General features: G+C 43.6%; 1 protein-coding gene across 3 annotated transcripts in view; it reads left to right on the top strand.

The window, feature by feature from the left end:
* Pld5 (phospholipase D family member 5) overlaps nucleotides 1-20,159 on the top strand; it is a 427,280-nt gene that overhangs the window by 386,783 nt on the left and 20,338 nt on the right. For all 3 annotated transcript variants that reach the window (XM_023710314.1, XM_004626838.2, XM_023710315.1), the window contains one exon: nucleotides 11,658-11,855. In XM_023710314.1, the coding sequence (XP_023566082.1) occupies nucleotides 11,658-11,855 (198 nt within the window). The remainder of the gene's footprint in view (nucleotides 1-11,657; nucleotides 11,856-20,159) is intronic.

Here is a 20,159-nt window from a genome sequence, read left to right on the forward strand (position 1 = left end):
AAATAAAATTAAAAAATAAATAAATAAATAAATAAAATAAAAAAAAGATTAAGGGACTCGGTACATGCAAAAATCATAAAAGAGAAAGAGCTCAAGAAAAGTTAACTGTTTCTACTGCTCCTAATACCACCACCACTGTGTTCTCCACAGGTGCATCAGAATCAGCGTGGCTGTGTCAGATCTGTCACGTGCACTGTCACTCAAGTCACCCACTGTAGGAGCCAGCCATGTCTTTGTCTCTTCCCTATCTTAGCTACTTCCCTGTTGCTAGGGCAAAATACTCAACACCCACAGCTGATGAAAGAGAAGTTTGTTTGGGCTCATGACCTGCTTGCTCCTAGATAGAAACAGGATGACAGGGGCTATGGTGGAAGAAAAGTGCTCAACTCAGGAGCCAGGAGGCAAAGAGAATGACACCCTCCCAGGTCACAGCCCCGGCAACCCACCTCTTTCTTCCAGGCCCCACCCCCACAAGCAGTCAGCTGTGAACTCCTTGGTCCAATCATCTTCTGAACACATGAGGCTGTGGAGGGATGTTTTAGATCTGAGCCACAGTACCCTAGAATGGCAGTCCCTCTCCAGGGCCTTCTGGGATGGTCTTCTGTCCCTGTGCTTCAGAACTTCACTCCTGGCCCAGTCTGTCACTTAGTCACAGAGAGGTCAGCACCGCTTTGCTCCATTCCTGTGCCATGCAAATGCTGGGCCGAGGGCCAACCAACCTGTACACTCTTTGGTTTGGTGCGCCATTATCAGGATAAATTGAATTTTCACCTCATTATGTGAGGTATATGTTCCGTATTTCACTTTCTGTCCCCTCTGCTCATAGCTTTTGTGTATAGTTACATTACAAGTCTGTTCTGGCCACCAAGGCCACTGGGTTCCAATCCCTAGCCCACTGACTCGTCGCTGTGGCAATCCCTGTGGCGTGAGCCTGCCACTCACCAGATGTCCCCTCCCAAAGCTCAGCTGCTGCGATGATCATGCCCTTTCTCCCTCCTGGCCTTGGGCCATGCTCGTTCTTCTCTGAGGCCTGTCCTCCCAACTCTTCTTCTGAAACCTGAGGTATAGTTTTAAGATTCTTCAAGATCTTTCCACCTTTTACTCCTTCATGATTTCAGCAGTCAGCTGCCACTTGAGGATTAGCTATTTCAATCAAAGAATACTTTGTAAAGCCCTGCAGGCTCTCCTTCGAATCATGCAGCTCCACATTACCTTTAACCTTCACTATGGAAGGTTTCAAATCTCTTCTAGTCTAATATTTTCCTTGTTTGAATCCTACAGAATGGTGATATTTTCCTTGAGCCACTTACATTCTGCTTTGTTGGTTTTATGTTTGTTCATTTCCTTCCTAGTTTCTATTAATCCTTCATGCCCCGGCCATCCCCAGGCACCAGGGCTCAGGATTTGCTCGTAAGCTTATCATCTCTGCCTAATACAGCACCTTGTGCATAAGAAATGCTGAAAATTTAATCACTGAATCAAATTGAATTATTTATAAATCCTGGATGCCAGTCTATGAGCTGACTAAGCAGTTGTCAGCTTCCTGCAAACACTGCATTAATAACAGGTCTGAGTAATTATAATTTCGTAATTGTGCATGGAACAAATGCACCTTTATAGCAGTGTTTGATTGCTGATTATTTTCTTTGCTGTAACTACCCTCAGACATCTCTAGATCATTGGAATTATTGATGGCAGTCATGTCATAGTAACCTAAAAAAGTGCAGGGAAAGAGTTGGATAATTCAACTTTCACTGGGAGCCAAAGTTAGAATTTAGAAACAGGCAAGCAAAGTGCCCGCCCACCTTGGCACCCACCCAGAGCCTCAGTGACATTACTTTCATTTCCCCTATCAGGTGATGTTTATTAACAAGCCTCCTCTGCCATTGGCCTTTGCAGTCCCTGTAGTTCTGACACATGTTTAAAGATAATCTCAGGCCAAATCCACAGCCAATCAGATCCTGTTGCTCTTCCACATGTGCTAGAGGTGGATGCCTTTTGTATGTAAGACTTAAATAGTTCTGACATGTAAATCTCGCATGGTTAAGCCACAGTAGACTGGCCAGTGGATAAGCTCAAGACATTTCCTCCTATAAGATGATTGGAAATATTCCTGTCTCATAAGATTGCTGTTCTAGCTCCCAATAAGAGAACCCTAAAACCTGTTTTTGTTATGGCTGCTTCTGAAGACAAGAAGACTGGATACCAGCCTATGAGCTTCTTATGTGCAAGGTGCTGTATTAGACAGAGATGATAAGGCTGCCATGGACCCTCCTGGTTATATTGACAGAGAAACAAAATATTTACAGTAAATTTTCTCAGTTCCACACACCGAGCCATGTTGAAGACCAATGAAATGCTTTTATGGTTGTGGGGATTAAGTCCAGGATCTTCATGCTGAGCTACAACCTCAGCCACCTCCTCCACCTTTTTATAAAATTTGGAGACAGTGTCTCACTAAGTTATCCAGGCTGGATTTGAACTTGCAACCCTTCAGCCTCAGCTTCCCAGAGTGCTGGGATTATAGGCATGCACAATCACGCCTAGCTGAAATGTCATCTGTGTTATATCTTTGGACCAAGCAATTAGTTACCAAGCAATTAATAAGGTAATTCCTTACTATTCCTGCCCATCCTCTTAGAGTCTTCCCACTCCAGAGCCTTCAGAAGATGTCACTGTCCCATGAGCTGAAAAATTGATAACACTTTGTAAATACAACGTTGGTAAATTGGTTTTAGATTTTAATTACCCTATGCATTTGTGGATGTTGGTGCTTTCTCTAGCATTTCCAGTTCAAACTTGAGATAAAATGTTGGTAGTAAAATAAACTGATGCACTGCAGGGACCCATCCCAATACTCCTCCGCAGAGCAGTGTGTTGGATATTTGGTGGGAGTTAAGCCTTAGGAACCAGCTGAGGGATCTGACAAAGACTTGGTTTATCTCAGTCATGCTTTCCATAGTCCAGCCCATGCTTTCTCTGTGCCAGGAGGATGAGAATGTATTCGCCAATGTTGGAGCGTCCTGAACAGTGCTCTCTCCTCAGGGCACTCTGGTGGGGACAGCATGGTGAGCCCTCAGATGAAAACCACGCCAGACCTGTAAGAAGTGGGCAAATCAAGAGTGCTTTATCACACAACACGAAGACAAATGTTACCTTTGGAAAACTCCAGCTGAGTGCTTTGCTTACAGAGGGAAGGGGGAAGTTACTTGGAGGGCTCCAAGGGGATTCAGACCCCTTGCGATGGCCACAGCTGGATGAGCTGAGAGAGCTAGATATGGGAGCAGATATGGGAGCTCACTCTTACACTCCTAGGAAGCCAGCGAATAGCTCTCTTCACCTTTGTGAGCTCCACACCATTTTAAAAATACTTCTAAGGCCAGGTACAGTGGTGCATGCCTGTAATCCCAGCATGCCCATAATCCTTGGGAGGCTGAGGCAGGAGGATCACTGTGAGTCTGAGACCAGCCTGGACTACAAAGTGAGCTCAAGGCCAGTCTGAACTGTATAGCAAGACCCTGTCTCAAAAAAAGAAAAAGAAAAAATAAGGACTGTTCAGATAGCTCAGCGGATTAAAGCACCTGCTTAGGCAGGCACAGAGATGGGGTTCGATCCCTGGCATGCCCTGCTGGCTCCACCCCTGGGGGCATGCTGAGACAGTGATTGAGACTGGGCATGATGGCACACACAACTGTAATCCCAGAGCTTGGGAGGCTATAAATGGGAGGATCACTGAGTCCTATCTGTGTAGTAAGACCCTGTGCTAAATAGAAATATAGATAGATAGATAGATAGATAGATAGATATGAAAAAATACTTCCAGAAATCAGAAGATGGTGAATAGAGTACCATTTATTATTGATAAAGCCAGAATGGAAAATATAGTTTAGATGTGTGGTCAAAACTGGGCCTCTTCCTGGTTCCCTACAGTTGAGTTCACCCAAGTGGAAGACATAGCAGCTTGCTACTGCGCATGCCCCGTGGACAGCAGGCACAGAACACCTGGGCCCTGCTGCTCGCCTGAGAGGAAGAGCCGAACTGTATGCCTGCCCTGTGCCCAGGGAATTCTGCCTGGGGAGAAATGAGAGGTAGAAACAAGGTAGAAGTTATGACTTTCAGCACTTCCAGAAAGGTGGGCTCTCTTCATTTTCAGACCAAAACTAGCAAGGTAGAAAGCCCTAAAAGGGAAAGGATGTCCTCAAGCCATGATGAAAGCAAGAAGGACCAGGTCACAGTGGAAGGCCATGGGCTGAGAGTTGATCACGATTGGTGTTCCAAAATTAGTTCCGTGTTGGTGACTTGTCATAGTGCAAACAAAGATGTCTTTTCCTCTCCAGCCTATTTCCCTCAATCCCGCCATAAACATTCCCCATGTGTCTTATTTAATTAGCTTACAGTAATGATAAGCTTAAGCAATGGAAAGAACATCAGTGGCAGTTTCCTACTTGGCTACAGAGAGAAGGGAAACTGAGGCACGTGGCAGAGGAGCAGCAAGGGCTTTATCATCTTGTGTGGAAGGTAGAGCAGGTCACTGCCGGCCTGCGAGCCTCGTCCTGAAGAGCCGAGATGTGGAAGATGGCTGTGTCAGGCTGCTGACAACTCAGCACGATCCCTTCTAATGCATGTTTGGTGTGGTGAAGATGCCTGTGATGGCAAACACTTGTGCTTCTACTTGGTAGATGGTGTCCTGAGTAGATTATACATGTATGTGTGCATACATTGACATCTGTGTTCTGTATGTGCACATGTGTGTATAGAATACACATATATATGCGTATACAGAGATAATCATCGCAACAAGCCCAGGAGAACTCACACTAACCTGCTCTACAGAGGTTAAGGAACTTGCCAGTTACGGGCATGAAAGGCAGATGAACTTATCCAAAAGCAAAGGAGGCAAGCCTAGCGTTCAAATCTGATTCCTCGTTCTCTCCCACAGCAGGTAAAAGGCCCCCAGTGTGCAGCCATCACATTCAGAGCTGCGTGTGAGGGGTGGCCCAGGCCAGGGGAGAAGCACTGGCCCATCTTGTCCTTCTGAGAAGTATCTAGGCAAAGTGGACAAAGAGGGATGAGGACCAGAGGGCTGGGAGTCTAGCACGATGCTGCTTCATAGAACAGCCTCTAGCTGCCTGCCCTGTGGTGGGGCAGTGCAGAAGATCTGTGCTGGCCAGGGGAAGAGCTCAGGGAGGCCCGGAGCCTCCTCCTGGCCTGCACTGGAAGGAACACACCAAGACGAAAGTCGTCCTCAGCCTCTGTAGGGGATGTTATCCCTTTCAGAGTATTTCTGTGCTTCAAGATCACTCAAACTGAAGCTTAAAGATTAGTTTATGAATTAAAAATTACAAATGGAAACTCACTAAGTTCTTTCCACTTGTATGTTCTTCCTATTACATGATAACTTGACTGCAGAGAAAAGTAGTATAACTTTTCTACATTTTCATTTTCCTTGTAGGAAAAATAGTTCTGACTCCCTAAATTCCTTATTCGCTTCATTTTTCCATAAACAAGAAGCTAAATGGCTAATATCTGTATCCTTGTTAATATTCTAGTGCACAAGTAGGGTGGGGTGTTTATTTTATAAACCTGCAGGGGAAATACATTGGTTCAGGTCTGGCTCAGTGTTTTATCAAGAAAGAGTAGAGGTTTGAAAAGTCATCACATATGGTGAGTAGAAACTGGGAGAGTTCAAATTCCTCACTGCTCACTTGGAAAACAAGAAGCAGGAATGACAGGAGGGGTCCTGTGACATTAAGGAGTCATTTTCAGCTCTCCCACAGAAGCTGGATGAAACTGCAGTGCCCCGGAAAGTGACTGAACAGTCTCTCCAGTTTTTAGCCCCTTCCGCCCTCCAGCCTCCTTCTCCAGGGTTCCTCTTGTGAACATCCTCCAGTTGCTCTAGCCAAGGTCATCTCCATTTGTTTCTCTTTGCCTAGAAAAGGGCAAGAAATGGTTGTGTGAAATCCTTGCAGCAAAAATCAAAGATATGGACCAGGGATGTAGTTCAGTGGCCCAGCACCTGCCCAGCCAGCACAGGTGCTGAGTTCAGTTCCCAGTACCAAAAAAAAAAGGTGCCAGATAAGTAATGGCACTTTAGAAAGTGTTCAGCTCCTTACAAAAGATGAAGCATTGATTAATGTTAAAGGAAGGGAGGGATGGCCGGAGGGAAGGGAGGGATGAACGGAGGGAGGGAGGGGAAGGTGGCTGTCAGTAGGCACTGAGCCAAATGACATGCTTTTCCTTTATCCTGCAAACCAACCAAGCACAGTATCTAGCCAGCGCTAGTGGGCAAAAGAGCCCAGGGCCTAAAAGCATGAGCCGTGATTCTGTGGTTCCTTAACAGCTTTAATTTTGAAACAAGGTTGAACTCGCTCTCCTCTGAGATTCTTAGACCTTCTCCTGTCTCTTCAGCTAGTCGCGCTCCCTCTGCAAGCATTATTATTCCCAGTTGGTAGACGCAGAAAAGAAGACATCGGTTAGTTAAGTGGGAGAAGCCACCCACTGAGGGAGTGAAAGGGCAGTGATGCAAGCACGTTTCCGAGCAGGCGGCTGTCTTCAAGCTCCCAAGATTCAGTTCTTTATTTTTTTTTATTCTCAGTAACAAAATTTTCACCTTGAGGGAAAAAATAAAATGAAGTGAGAGCTCTTCATAATTAAATTTCCTGCAGAAACTTGGAATGTAAATCAGCACCTAACTGGATGCATGTGAGTTGCTTGCGGTTGCAGGTTCTTCTGTTTTTGTCAAGGAAATTTAAAAAACGCTTGTTCACATTGCTATACAATCAGAAAATCAACAGACTGGACATCGGTAAGTGATAAATTGAGCTGTGCTCGTGCTAAGCTGTATTAATTATCCTGAATTACAGCATAGAGTGATGCTGATGCTTCTCCCCTCCCCATTCAGGCAACGGGAGCATCCATCAGACAGTCGCCTGCTCTGGCTTCTGCTTCCAGCATCAAACCCATCAAACCATGCCTTCCCCTTCTTGCTGCCCTCATGTGCCAGCCGAAAGGGAACCCCCTCCTCTGGTCACCCCATTCCCTGCATCAACCACCTTCTGCTGTTTTTGAGAAAATAATAAATGGAAACACTGTTTCTAGTGTAATCACATGCTTTTCCTAGTGCTTCTTATGTTCTGATGCCTAAAACACCTGGTAGAAGACAGAAACTTTGAGTCTCCTGCACTGTATAATGCCCCAGTGCAAAGGACATAGACCAAACCATTGAGACAACTCAGGGGCTGCAGTTGTTGGCGGCCTTGGGCTTCTCTTAGTGCCATGGGTTCAGCGCTAACTCTTCGCGCCCCTAGTGGAGAAAGCAGTCAGTCTCGTCCTAAGAATTTTTCTCTTCCAAAGAATAATTAGCTGTTAAACTCCAAGTTTTTTCAAGATGACTTTATTTCCAACAGTTAAAACATATAAGCTACCAATTTCACTCATTTCTGACTACATGGATCACCTGTGTGGTTTCTCTGAAAAGTCAAATCAGGGTGCTGTGTCACTGGATGGGTCTCAGAGACTGGGGGCACTGAGCAGCCTGCCCCCAGACAGAGGGCTGATCTTGGCCACATGCGGCTTTGCTACTACTAAGACAACTTGAAGAACATTTCCACTCATCAGTCAGACCTTTAGCTTTTTTCCTTGCGATAATCTACCTAAGGAAACTCACCAGGAGCCTAAAATATCTTATTTTTCACACTGCCAGCATTTTTTTTTTAGAAATTCATTTTTAAATCAATTTTATTGAGAAAAAAATTGCAATGTGACAGCTTCAAAACAGGTTGGTAGGAGAGTTACAACAATTAGTACATTGCATATTGTTGTTGTTGTAGTAGTAGTCATTGATAGCACAAGATGCAGACATGATATTCTTTCCAAATACTATTAATGCAGATCTTTTTTCTTTTTTTAACTTTTATTCATTTTAATGGAAAAAATAGCAATGAAACAGTTTCTAAACAGGTTAGTAGGACAGTTACAATAATTAATACATTGCATATTGTTGTCTTCATAGTAGTTATTCAGAGGACAAGATGCAGATATGATATCTTTTTTTTTTCCAAACCAAATTGATAGGATAGTTTTAATAATTAACACATTGCATACATTCTTCCTAGTGGTTAATTTCTGTACAAGATGCAGACATGATATCCTATTTACAAACACTATTAGAACAAATCCCTCTATTCATAAAGAGAATGTAACTTATATCTATCCTAACCATTTTGAATACACAGATACAAAATGAATATACATCTGTATTCCCTTTTTTTGCTATGTTCCATTATTTGAATATTATAAATGTGTTAACTCAGCAAATTATTCTTTTTTCCATAATTTTATTGATAAACAAAGAGCAATGAGACAGTTTCAAATCAAATTGGTAGGACAGTTTCAATAATTAACACATTGCATACATTCCTCCCAGTGGTTAATTGCTGTACAAGATGCGGACATGATATCCTATCTACAAACACCATTAGAACAAATCACTCTATTCATTAAGAGAATGTAACTATATATCTATCCTAACCACTTTGAATACACAGATACAAAATGGACATTCATCTGTATACCCTTTTTTTGATAAGTTCCATTATTTGAATATTATAGGTGTGTTAACTCAGCAAAATACTCTAAAAGAGTCCAGTAGTCCATAATAGTATTGGATCTTCCACTTGACTGGCAATGTCAGAAATCATTGACCTGAGTCACCTACAGCTCAACATAACAGCATGGCTTTACTTCTTATATTTTGTTTTTATACTTTTCTGCTGGGTGGTTAAGACCAAGGTAAAGCAGGACCTATGCAACAAGAGTTGTAGCTTTTGGGTCTGATAAGGTCAGTGAAATCCCCTCAGGATTTATCCTGAGATCCTGTACCTTAGATTGTAGATCCTTTGTCAGTGTCAGCCATGTGGATGAGTTGTGGCCATTGCTTGGCCAATGTGCTCTCTGTAAAAGCCTGAGAGAATATTTTCTCTCCATGTGACTCTCCTTAGGCACACTCTACATCATCGATCACTTTCCTCTTTGGCCCCATAATCTCCTTGATCAGCAAATTTGGGACACTACAGAGTTACATGACATTACAGTACAAGTTCTCATATGTCCTGAGACTTAATTGACCTTGGAAGGCTAGGACCAAAATGTTGACACTGCCAGCATTTTTAAAAGGTTTGTTCCCAAACTCGTTCTGAGCTTGATCTTCACTCTGGATGAAAACTCTGGGGAAAAAAAAAAAAGCCAGCTTCATTTTTGCAGCTTCACAGGTACCTGAATCAAATATGTATGATCAGAAATGAGCATGGCATATTCTGGGGCTGGGAGGAAGATCTCTGAGGGAGTTTAACACTCTCCAACTCTCTAAGGCCAGGCGTGGCTTCCTCCTCAGCTCAGCTTCTGCTTCCAGACTGTATGTTGGTCACAGAAGGGTGTCATCCACGGCAGATGAAAGCTCACAAGTGAAACACGGAGATTACACAGCAGGGGAAAGGGAACGCTAAATCTTTCTTTAGATTAAATTTATTAGAAATATTAATAGCTGGAGAAAAACCTAGAAAGAGGACCCAGAAAGCATTTGCTTCACCTTGATAATAACAGATGGTGTGGAGGGCACCTTGGAGATGAGGGATGTCCGTAACTACTGCTCCCTCCAGCTGACCCTGAAAGGACAAGCAGGACTCACAATTATAACATCATTACATAAGCACTGTTATTGTATACTTCCGGTTTTTCACAGATCAGTTTCTGAGAATTTAAATCAGTGGATTTCCAGATTAAAGTATGTGATACTAAATGTCCAAAGTGAGCTCTACATCAGAGTAGAGGACACAGAGATGCTCCAGGCAGACCAGGAGCACTGTTTAGCCTTGGGTTCCACTAGGAGAAGCCTCAGCCCAAAGTACGGCCTTCTTTATGCCTATCTGCAAAGGCCATTATTGCCCTTCCTTGGTCATTTCCCCTAAAGTGTCCCTTGTCTGTTTCCTGAGCAACTGCTGATCTCCTTTGGAATAGTACTGAGTACTTAGTATTTCTGCCTAAAAAATAGCTAAGGATAGAAAAATCAATATATTAAGTGCTGGTGACTATGTGCTGTTACTCTGTGACATGGTGTAGGATGAGGCGGTGACATTGTCCTCACACCAAAGGACAGGAAGGATGGGGAAACTGAACCCCTGCCCAGTGGCACAAGAGAGAAGTAGCACCATGGCGAGTTGTGGGGCATCTTAGGAAGCAGGATTTAAGATGTATTGTGGCATCTGGGCTTGTGTTGGATATTGAGAGGGTAAGGATTAGGACTGTATTCAGCACTGGACATTGCTAGGAAGTGGGGGCAATTCTACGATTGGGTACCTTAATATATTTTATTTGTAAAAGAATAAGAATGAAGTGGAACTGAGCTAGAATTAGTAAAGAAACAGCAGTCACTCCTGTCAGCCAGGCCATGAGATGTTTGGCCCTTATTGTAGCTCAAATAGTGTGTGTCTTCAATCATGATTACAACATGGTCTGGTTTGTGTCTGGAACCATCAGGAGTGGTCATAGAGTGACCCTGTCTGATGTCAGTGTTCTGTGGAATGGTCGAGCAGGAGGTCCAGGCTAGCTGTGTGTAGCAGGCCAGTTCCTGGAAGCACATGACATCACTGAGCATGACATGCCCGCTGCTGGGCTCAGGGGCTGCTGCTTGCTTCCTCCGTGGAGAAGAGCTGAAGAGCTCATCCAGAGTCACCCAGCTGATGGGGTGATGAGCCGCTGTGTTAATGAAACTATCTGGTCCCCAAATCTAGTCTCTTAGTGCTTCGGCCTCAAGAAATCGGACTCAGATGAAGCCTGTGCAGTTGCGTGTGGGAGCTGCTGATTGGGAATGAGAAAATCTGCGCTCAGAGATTTGCTTATCATGGATTAGATCCTCAACTCATATTTCTGTTTCTCTGTGTGAGCTTCATTTCCCTCGTGTGTGCACACATGCATGCACTGGACAGCAGAATGCTCTCTTGGATCTTTTTGTCGCCACATTCTACTGGTCCTTTCCTCTTGAGGCTTGCGCGGTGTTAGTGAGAATAATAATTGCTATGTTTTTGCGAGTGTCATGTGATGAGCAGTGTTCTAAGCCCTGCATGTGTATTAATCATCTTAAGTCAAAATAACTGGATGAAATAGATGCTTTTATTTCCAGGTTTTGGGGGAAAAAAGACAATGAGTTCCAGAGATGAAGTAGGTTGTCCAAAGCCACATAGCTGGACATTTGTCAAGCTGGAACCTAATTCCAGGCAATGTGACCAGAAGCTGCTGTAATCATTCAGTCATGTTGCAGTTTACAGTTCACCTTTGTCTTGCTGCCTGATTTAAGGATCCATACAAAAAAAGGAATACGTGCATTTCCAAAACAAATCTGAAGGGCCACGATGAAACAATGTAGATGAAAACCATGGGGAACTGATTTGTAAAAACCTAAATACAAAAGCAAACCGAAGTTCTGCTTCAAAACTTTGACACATCCCTCCTGTATACCATAGTGTAATTCTATCTCCAAAATTCAGTGTAACAACAAATGCAAGAAAAAAAGATGGCACTAGTACAGCTTTCTTATGCATTTTGCTCTGAAATTAATGCCATCAGCTGCACATTACATGGATGCTTTCAATTTTAATTTACAGATGAAAGAGCTCGGTGTCATCTTCTACAACTGCAGCTGCCTGGTCCTGGACTTACAGAGGATATTCGCTTTATACAGTTCACTAAAATTCAAGAGCAGAGTGCCTCAGACCTGGTCCAAGAGACTCTATGGAGTCTATGACAATGAGAAGAAATTGCAACTCCAGTTGAACGAAACCAAATCCCAAGCATTTGTGTCGGTGAGTGGCCCACCTCTTCCTCCTGCTGTCCTTCTCCTCCTCCTCCTCCTCCTCCTGCTCCTCCTCCTCCTGCTCTTCCTCCTTCATCTCCTCCTGCTCCTCCTCCTCCTCCTCCTTCATCTCCTCCTGCTCCTCCAAAGCCTCTTTATCAAGTTGCCATGTTTCAGTGTGATCTTGTGATGAGCAAAAAAAGAATTAGACTGATTCTACCTCATCCGTTGAAGAATTAAAATGTGTCCTCTCTTCTGCTCCTGTATGTGCTGTTCCCAGTAAAACCTGGTTTGATTCCTACAGTTATCTCATAAGGTGAGCAGACAATCGTGATCATTCTACAAATGAAGATACCTGAACTTTTCTGTTAACACACAGTACTACACACGAAGTGCAAAGAAAGGTACCACCACCCAGGCTTTTGGATTAGCCCAGTAGTGATAATTAGCCCATTTTCTGTGTTGTGTATCAGTGATCCCAGGTGATTTATCAGTGCATTTCTTTGATGAAACATTTTAGAGACAATCTTGGTGTCCGAAACAGACCTGTGCAGAACTACGCTATTTGTGTGGGGCCAGCAGGCAAAGGTCCTTCAACAGGACAAGGCTTCCTGCATGGATCACCTCAGCCTCTGACTCCACTGAAATCCAACACACACACACACACACACACACACACACACCCCTACCTCACCCTCATTTCCTGGTCCACCACCCCAATCTCCACACTCCACAGCTTCTTGAAATTGCAATTGCTGAGAAGAGACCACCCCAGTCCTGAAGTTTCAGTAGCTAAACGCCCCCCCCTCCCCCGGCGAGGGAGCCTGTTCAATACAGATTCGCAGTTCTCCCTCCCACCCACCACACCTAGGATTTGACCTATGCTTCTGGGATGAGCCCTGAGAGGTCTGAGTAGAATTAATTCTGGATTGATCCTGGGGCCCAGAGAAACATGTCTAAGCCATGCTCCCATCAAACAGAAACATTGCGATTTCTCTTTTGGTTAGTGTCAGTGCTCTGGGGCCAACAACTTTCTGTCGCTGAGGAGCATCAAATCAAAGAGTGAACCGCATTGTAGCCTTTTTGCCGGTTCACATGAGCACAATCTGGACATTTAGAAAAGGAGCACTAGAGGGAAACAAACAAGTTGAAGTTGTTTGTCTTGAATAACAAGTTCAGGGCCAGCCATATAGGCCAGCAGATTAAAGCATCTGCTTAGGTAGACTCAGGGACCTGGTTCCATCCCATGTGCTGTGCCAGCCCCGCTCCCAGGGCACACCGAGACAGTGATTGAGACTGGGTAGGTGGTGTGTGCCTGTAATCCCAGGGCTTGGGAAGCTGAAAACAGGAGGATCACTACAAGTCCTATCTGTGTAGTGAGACCCTGTAGGCCCTGTACTAAATACATTAAAAATAATAACAAATTCATATAGATGCAAAAGCACAAGATGGGCTATAAAGGATTTTCATCAAATGGAACCTTTTTATTTCACTGGTGGATTTATTAATTAAGTTTATCAATACATTTTAGGTGAAAGTAATGATCACGTTCATCACAGGGAATTTGTACCTGCACATGCTTTAACTTGATTCTTTGTTCTTTTCCATTTTCCTGCCCTCCCTGAAACCCCTCTTCCCCTCCCCGTTTAGAAAATTTTTGTTTCCATTTTCCTTCTTTTCTCATTTTTTTCTTTTCCCTTCCTTTCCCCTCTACCCTTCCTTGTTCCCCTTCATTTGAATATTTTCTTCCTATTTTACAATATCTATTATACATTTTGGCCCTTATTTATACTTTTGTTTTCTCACCCAGAGAAACAAGGTGATATTTAAACATGTGGGTCTGATTTATTTCAGGTAACAGTAAGGTCTCCAGCTGCAGCCATTTAGCTAGCAACATCTTGAGCTCATCCTCCTTTAGCAGAGTAGGACCCCATTGTATTAAAAAGGAGCCACATCTTCTTTACCATTCATTGTTGATGGGCATTTGGGCTGTTTCCAAGATTTAGCTATTGTAAGCTGTGCCACTACACACACGACACGCATATATCACTGTCGCACAATGCTTTCATTTCTTTTCGGAAGATACCAAAAATGGGCATAGCTGTATCGAATGGAACCTCCAGTCGTAGTTTTTTTCTTAATGAATTAAGTTTATTGGTACCTTAGCCCCAGTTTTTTGAGACTCTCCACATCGATTTTCACGGTGGTTGCACAAGTCTGCATTCCCACCAACACTGGAGGACTCCCTTTTCCCCACAGCCCCACCAGCATTTGTTATTGCTTGGCTTCTTGATACTAGCTATTCTCTGGAAGGAGATAGAATCTCAGCATTGTTATAATTTACATTTCTTGAACATCAAACATGTTTAAGAAGTCTCTTTTAATATAAATTTTCAAGCGTGGTCAAGAATGTACTAGCGGGCTGGTGAGATGGCGCAGTGGTCTAAAGCACCTCTTAGAACAAGCTTAGCAAAGCACAGGGACCGCAGTTCAATCCCCCAGCACGACATGCCAGCCAGCCCCGCCCCCTGGTGAGCTGAGCTGGCCACACACACACACACACACACACACACATAAATAAATAAATAAATTTTTAAAAAAGAATGTACTAGCAAGTAGCAACTCACCATGCCCTTTATGAACAAAATTATGTCATACATACATTTCCAGTGCATCGCGAGATAACCTGCAGGAACAGAAGGTCAATAGCATTTCCAGTTCATCTATGAGTGGCAATAGGAAACAAAATGACATGAGATTCCAAGAGAGGGGGGATAGCAGAGCGGGCTGGAAGGCACATGGAACCGATGAATAGGGCTGGGGTACAGTTCAGTGCAGAGTGTTCGCCTAAAGTGTGCAAGGCCCAGGGTCTAATTCCCAGTGCCGCAGAAGGAAGAAGCGGGGAGACAGTAGAGGAGGGGGGAGGGGAAAGGGGGACAGGGGAAAAAGGAGAAAGAAAAGGAAGGGAGGGTGAGAAGGAGACAGGGAGGGATTAATGAACAAGTTTTGGATAATCACTGGATTTTGAATTTAAGTTTCTAATGTTAGAAGTAAGTGAATGAGGTTGTTGCATAAATTTAAATTCTGATGCTTAAACAAAGGAAGGGCCTCCTTTGTTAATTTTAACGTTAACATATAGGGCTGGTGAGATAGTTCAGTGAACTAAAGCACCTGCTTAGGCAAGCTTAGGCAAGCACAGGGACCATGGTTCAATCCCCAGCACCACATGCCATGCCCACCCCACCCCCAGGGCAGGCTGAGCCAGACACACACACACACACACACACACACACACACACACACACAGATTTTAACCTATCAACAACCAAGAGAGGTCTCAGGCCTTCAGTAGAACCTACTAAGCTGCCTGGCCTTTGTTGTATTCTAGGATAATTTCAAAGTTTTTAAAGAAATAACTACAAAATGAGTTTTAATATATGTATTCAGTATTCTTTCATACTGTGTGATGTTTCCCCTGTTTTAAATTTATTATTTTATTTTCTATTTCTTATGAATAATATGAAGCCTGCCTTTAAGTTTCAATTCAACAGACTCTTAACTGAAAGATCCTAAAAGTGTTAAATGAGGGTTAAAACGCTCCCACTCCTGGACTTGAACTCCTGATTCCCTATCCTAACATTTATCATATTTGCATATCTAATTATAATCATCTTCCCCACTATTTTCTAAGACTTTGACAGTCACATACAAGATTCTCCCATCGCTGACGTCCTAGGACCTTGTTTAGTCAGTGATATCTAAAATCAGTCCTAAATGTTGAGCTGAATATAAATAGCAGTGACAGGAATGGAAAGCTCCAGGTTTCAGATCATTTTTTTCAAAAGTAGTAGAAACCAAACGAATGCCAAAACAAATTGATTTAAGTTCAATATATTTGTTGTAAAACACCATAAAATAGTATTTTTTACAAGTTCACAGTCCCAAGACAAAGTTGAACACAAAAGAATATATGAGCAACACAAAAAGACCTTAAAGACCTTAAAAATAACAATTTCCAAAATTTACTTTTAGATCATTAAGAAAAGCATAGCTAAATATAAAGTTCATGCTATGATATAAATATGGATCATTTCTAATTTCTTCCGAGACCACAAATAGGTACTTGGATAGATTTAACTGTGTGGTTTCTAGTAACGTGGGGCAGATAGTTCTAATTTTCTTTTATTTCCCATTGAAATTGGAAGATGAAAATGATCGTTGTTGTTGTGTATATTTCTTTTCAAAGCCCTTAAAATTATGCCCCTGAGAAGCAGAAATTTAAAAAAAAAATTATGCCTTGCTTTCGGGGACAAAGACTAGCTGTTCAAGATCTATTTTTATTGATCTGGATGCTAGACAGATTCCATTTCTTGTTGTTTATTATTCAGTTCATTCACCCGTCAGTCATGTGTACTGCAGTATGTTTAGCGAGAGAACAGACATTGAACAGAGCTTGCTGCTGCTGTGGAAGGAGATGCCGCATTATGTTCCTCGCTAGGACTTCTGACCTCTGCTGTGTGCTATTCATTATACTTTCAACAACTCTACTGGTGTGTGTGTGTGTGTGTGTGTGTGTGTGTGTGTGTGTGTAACTACAGTTTCAGCACTGAATCCAGAGCCTGGTGCTTGCACATGCTCTACCAACAAGCTACATCTAAGTCCCTTTTCATTTCTCTATTTTGAGACAGGGTCTCACTATGTTGCCCCCATTGGCCTCCAATTTGAGAGCCTCCTGCCTCAGCCTCCAGAGCAGCTGGGATCGCAGCTGGGTGTTGTCACCTCAGCTCTTCCTTCATTTCCTTCTGTGGCCCAGTCATAGTTCCATGTACAGAGATGCCGCACATTGTCGTGTGCCTTCCAGTGGGGGTGTTTGGGTGTTTCTACCTTCTGGCCGGGAGAACAGCACTACTGTGAATGCTCATGCACATGTTTTTATTTGAATATTATCTTCATTTTGTTTGGGTCTAAACTTAGGAGTAAAGTGGCTGATGCCGCTGTCCTGTTGGGAAACTACCAAGCTGCTCTCCAAATTAGATGCACCATTTTCAAATTCCACCAGCAGTACTTGAAAGCTTCCTTCTCTCTACTTTCTCACCACTGCTCTCCCTTATCGTAGCCCTCACGCAGCTCTTATTTTAGCCCTGCTGGTAGATAGGAAATGTTTCACTGTGCTTTTCGTTTGCCTGTTTTGTTGAGCTCGCTGGCCATTGTATGTCTTCTTTGGAGAAATCTCTGCCAAATACTTAGCCTCGTTTTAAATTAGGGTTTTCTAAAAGATGGAGTTAAAAATTCTTTATATGTTCTGGCTCGAAGGTTTTGATCAGCTGTATGATATGCATGTATTTTCTTCCATTATGGTTGTGTTTCGTGTTTAATTACATTTTAATGTTAGCATTCTGCAATCAGAGTCTGGGCTTTTAAAAAAAAAAAAGGAAATTATTATGAAACAAATAAAGCATGGGCTCAGGTCTTTAAAAGGCAAGTATTGGGTGAATGTGCAAAATACATTACAGGGGCCAGATGTATAGCTCAGCAGCATGAGCACCAACTGGGCAAGTGCAAGATTGCAAATTCGATCCCTGGCACAAAAAAAAAAAAAAAATAGATATGTATATTACATGCACATATGGGGCACTTACTCATCTAAGAGAAAAATCTAGATCGGGGCTGGGGGCATAGCTCAATAGAGTAAGTGCTTGTCTGGCAAGCGCAGGGTCCTGAGTTCAATTCGCCAGTACTGCAAAAAAAAAAAAAAAAAAAAAAACCTAGATCAATCCAGAAATGGGATGCCCCCAGAGTATTTGATTGCTAAAATGCATCACAGAGCTGAAATACAGAATAAGATCTGTATTTTCCTTCTCCTAGTTTACTGTGAAGCAAAGAGCCCTCATTGCCAGGCTCAGGAAATTTATTCTGGAGCGCCAGGAAGAAACTTAACGGCCTTCTCTCTAATTACACACCTAGAACTAGTTAATTGTATTTATTTCATAATGACTTCCTATTTAAAAAAAAAAACTACCAGAGTAGTAGATTATTCTTCTGTCTTGCAGTTTCTTCGCTTATAGCTTGAAATAAATTGTGTGGCACTAACACATACAGGCACTGTTCATAAAGGTGGAGGCTGTGGAACACATAGGAAGTTTCTGGCAAGCCTCAGGGCCGGGGACATTGTTGTCCTTAAACGCACATTCCTCTGTAGACACTGGTGCATGTGCCAAGGTCTAGGCATGGTGTCAGGCAGACCTTGGGAAACAATGAGGCAGATATATGCAATAAACATCTTCATACATGTGTTGAAGTATCTGAAGTAAAGCAACTCCTACTGGGATTGAGTGTGGGTTCAAACAAGCCTTCAACCTTTATTAATCTACAAAACACTTTCAGGTTCATTCCATACATGAGCACATATATGTGCATGGTACAAGGTCCTAGAGATAAGACAACCAAATGGGTCATCATGAGCTAGCAGATAAGACGCAGACAAGGAACACAAGAGCATGCGACATGTGCTAGCACTGAACGCCACAGCATAGGGACCCTGCCTTGCTCATCGAGGCATGCCAGGTGCCTGTGCGAGCCGAGAGCCTGACAGGCGCTTGGAATCTTGGCTGTCTGAATAGAAGCAAGCCCAGGAGAGGAGCTCAGGACCCAACCAGGAAGCAAAGCATTCTCTTGGGAAGTCCCCAGATGAACCAGCGTGAAAGGCAGGCCACTGTTACCCCGGTAAGGAGCAGAGACTCAGCGTGTAAGGGACCCACCAAGGTGTCTCAGGCTAAAAGGGCTAGAATCTGTCCCAAATCACCAGAGCCCTGCTCTTGCCTCTAGACTACTGGTTATGATAGCAAATATAGAGGGCACCAACAAATAAAATCCATTCTGGGATCATGTAATGAAATTCAGGACGCTCTTCATTGAAATAAAAATGTGGGTACTTAGACACATTTTGGAGTTAGCCTAGGAACTGTCCAGAGGTAAAATCCTTAGCTTCTCCAGGACATCCTGAAACATGTTGAATGTAGACCCAGCAGGCCAAGGGAATTGAATGATTTTAATACTTAATTTTAATGGATATATGAAAAAGAAGAAATTAAGATTCCTAAAGTAGGTAGAAAGAATGTAGTTGAGGAGGGGAGGCAAGTGTGAGTAGTTGTATAAATTCCAGTGTGCTAAATAAGTAAATCCTGCAGGTGGATGGTGACAGCGGCTGCACGACACTGGAAATGCATGCAATGTCACTGAACTCACACTTCAAATAAATGGTAAAAAAGAAATGCATAAAATACGGGAGTGCAGAGGTGGGAGAGGGCAGTGTGGGTTGAGGCTTTGAAGAAACAATTCCTAGAAGAGACAGAATTTGAGTCGGAGCTTAGATAGCAGGGTCAGGAGGACTTCGGGGGACGAAAATGGTGAAACGCACCAGCTGGAAAGAGCAGCTGAGCAAATGCCCAGTGGCCGATAAGATGAGGCCAGAGCCCTGCTCCAGCCTGGGGACACAGATTCCACGGTGGCTAGCCAATAAGGATGGTGGACAAACAGCCATGGATACACTCCCCGCCACCTTCCCGGGGAAGTCAGGCCGCATTTCCAGAGACCAGGACGTGTTTCAGCCCAAGAGATTTGTCAGTCAGCATGGAGACGAGGCAGTGGATTAGGAAGCTGTCATAAGCCCTGCAAGCAGCACCAGTGCCTGCCTGAGAGAACTGGCAATTGGAAGTAAGAGGGAGGGACTGTGCCGGAAGCCCCGGAGGCAAGTGCTGTCTGTCTTGGTGACAGAGGGGCACCTGTCCATCTGTGTGCTGGGAAGTGAGCGCAGGACCAGCGATGTCGTTGTGTGAATGCGCATCATTCTTGTTGTTGAATTAGGAAGTTGTCCTCATTCCAGAAGAAAAATAAGTGATCCAAAACACGTAGCACTAGAGAAAAGGCGAGAGGGTGATGGACGTTGAGAGAACAAGGAGGAAGGAGAGAAAATGGCGTCCACGGATTATAGTACCTACAGCCAAGCTGCAGCCGAGCAGGACTACAGCGCTTACACTACCCAGCCAACTCAAGTATATGCACTGACCACCAGGCATATGTGCAACAAAGCTATGGAACCTATGGACAGCCTCTGATGTCAGCTATACCCAAGCTCAGACCATTGCCACCTATGGGCAGACTGCGTATGCAACTTCTTATGGAAGCCTCCCACTGGTTATACTACTCCAGCTGCCCCCCAGGCATATAGCCAACCTGTCCAGGGGTGTGGCACTGGTGCTTATGATGCCACCACTGCTGCAGTCACCACCACCCAGGCTTCTTATGCAGCTCAGTC

This window comes from Octodon degus, unplaced genomic scaffold (genome assembly GCF_000260255.1).
Source record: "Octodon degus isolate 3935 unplaced genomic scaffold, OctDeg1.0 scaffold00017, whole genome shotgun sequence".
Classification (NCBI taxonomy): Eukaryota; Metazoa; Chordata; class Mammalia; order Rodentia; family Octodontidae; genus Octodon; species Octodon degus.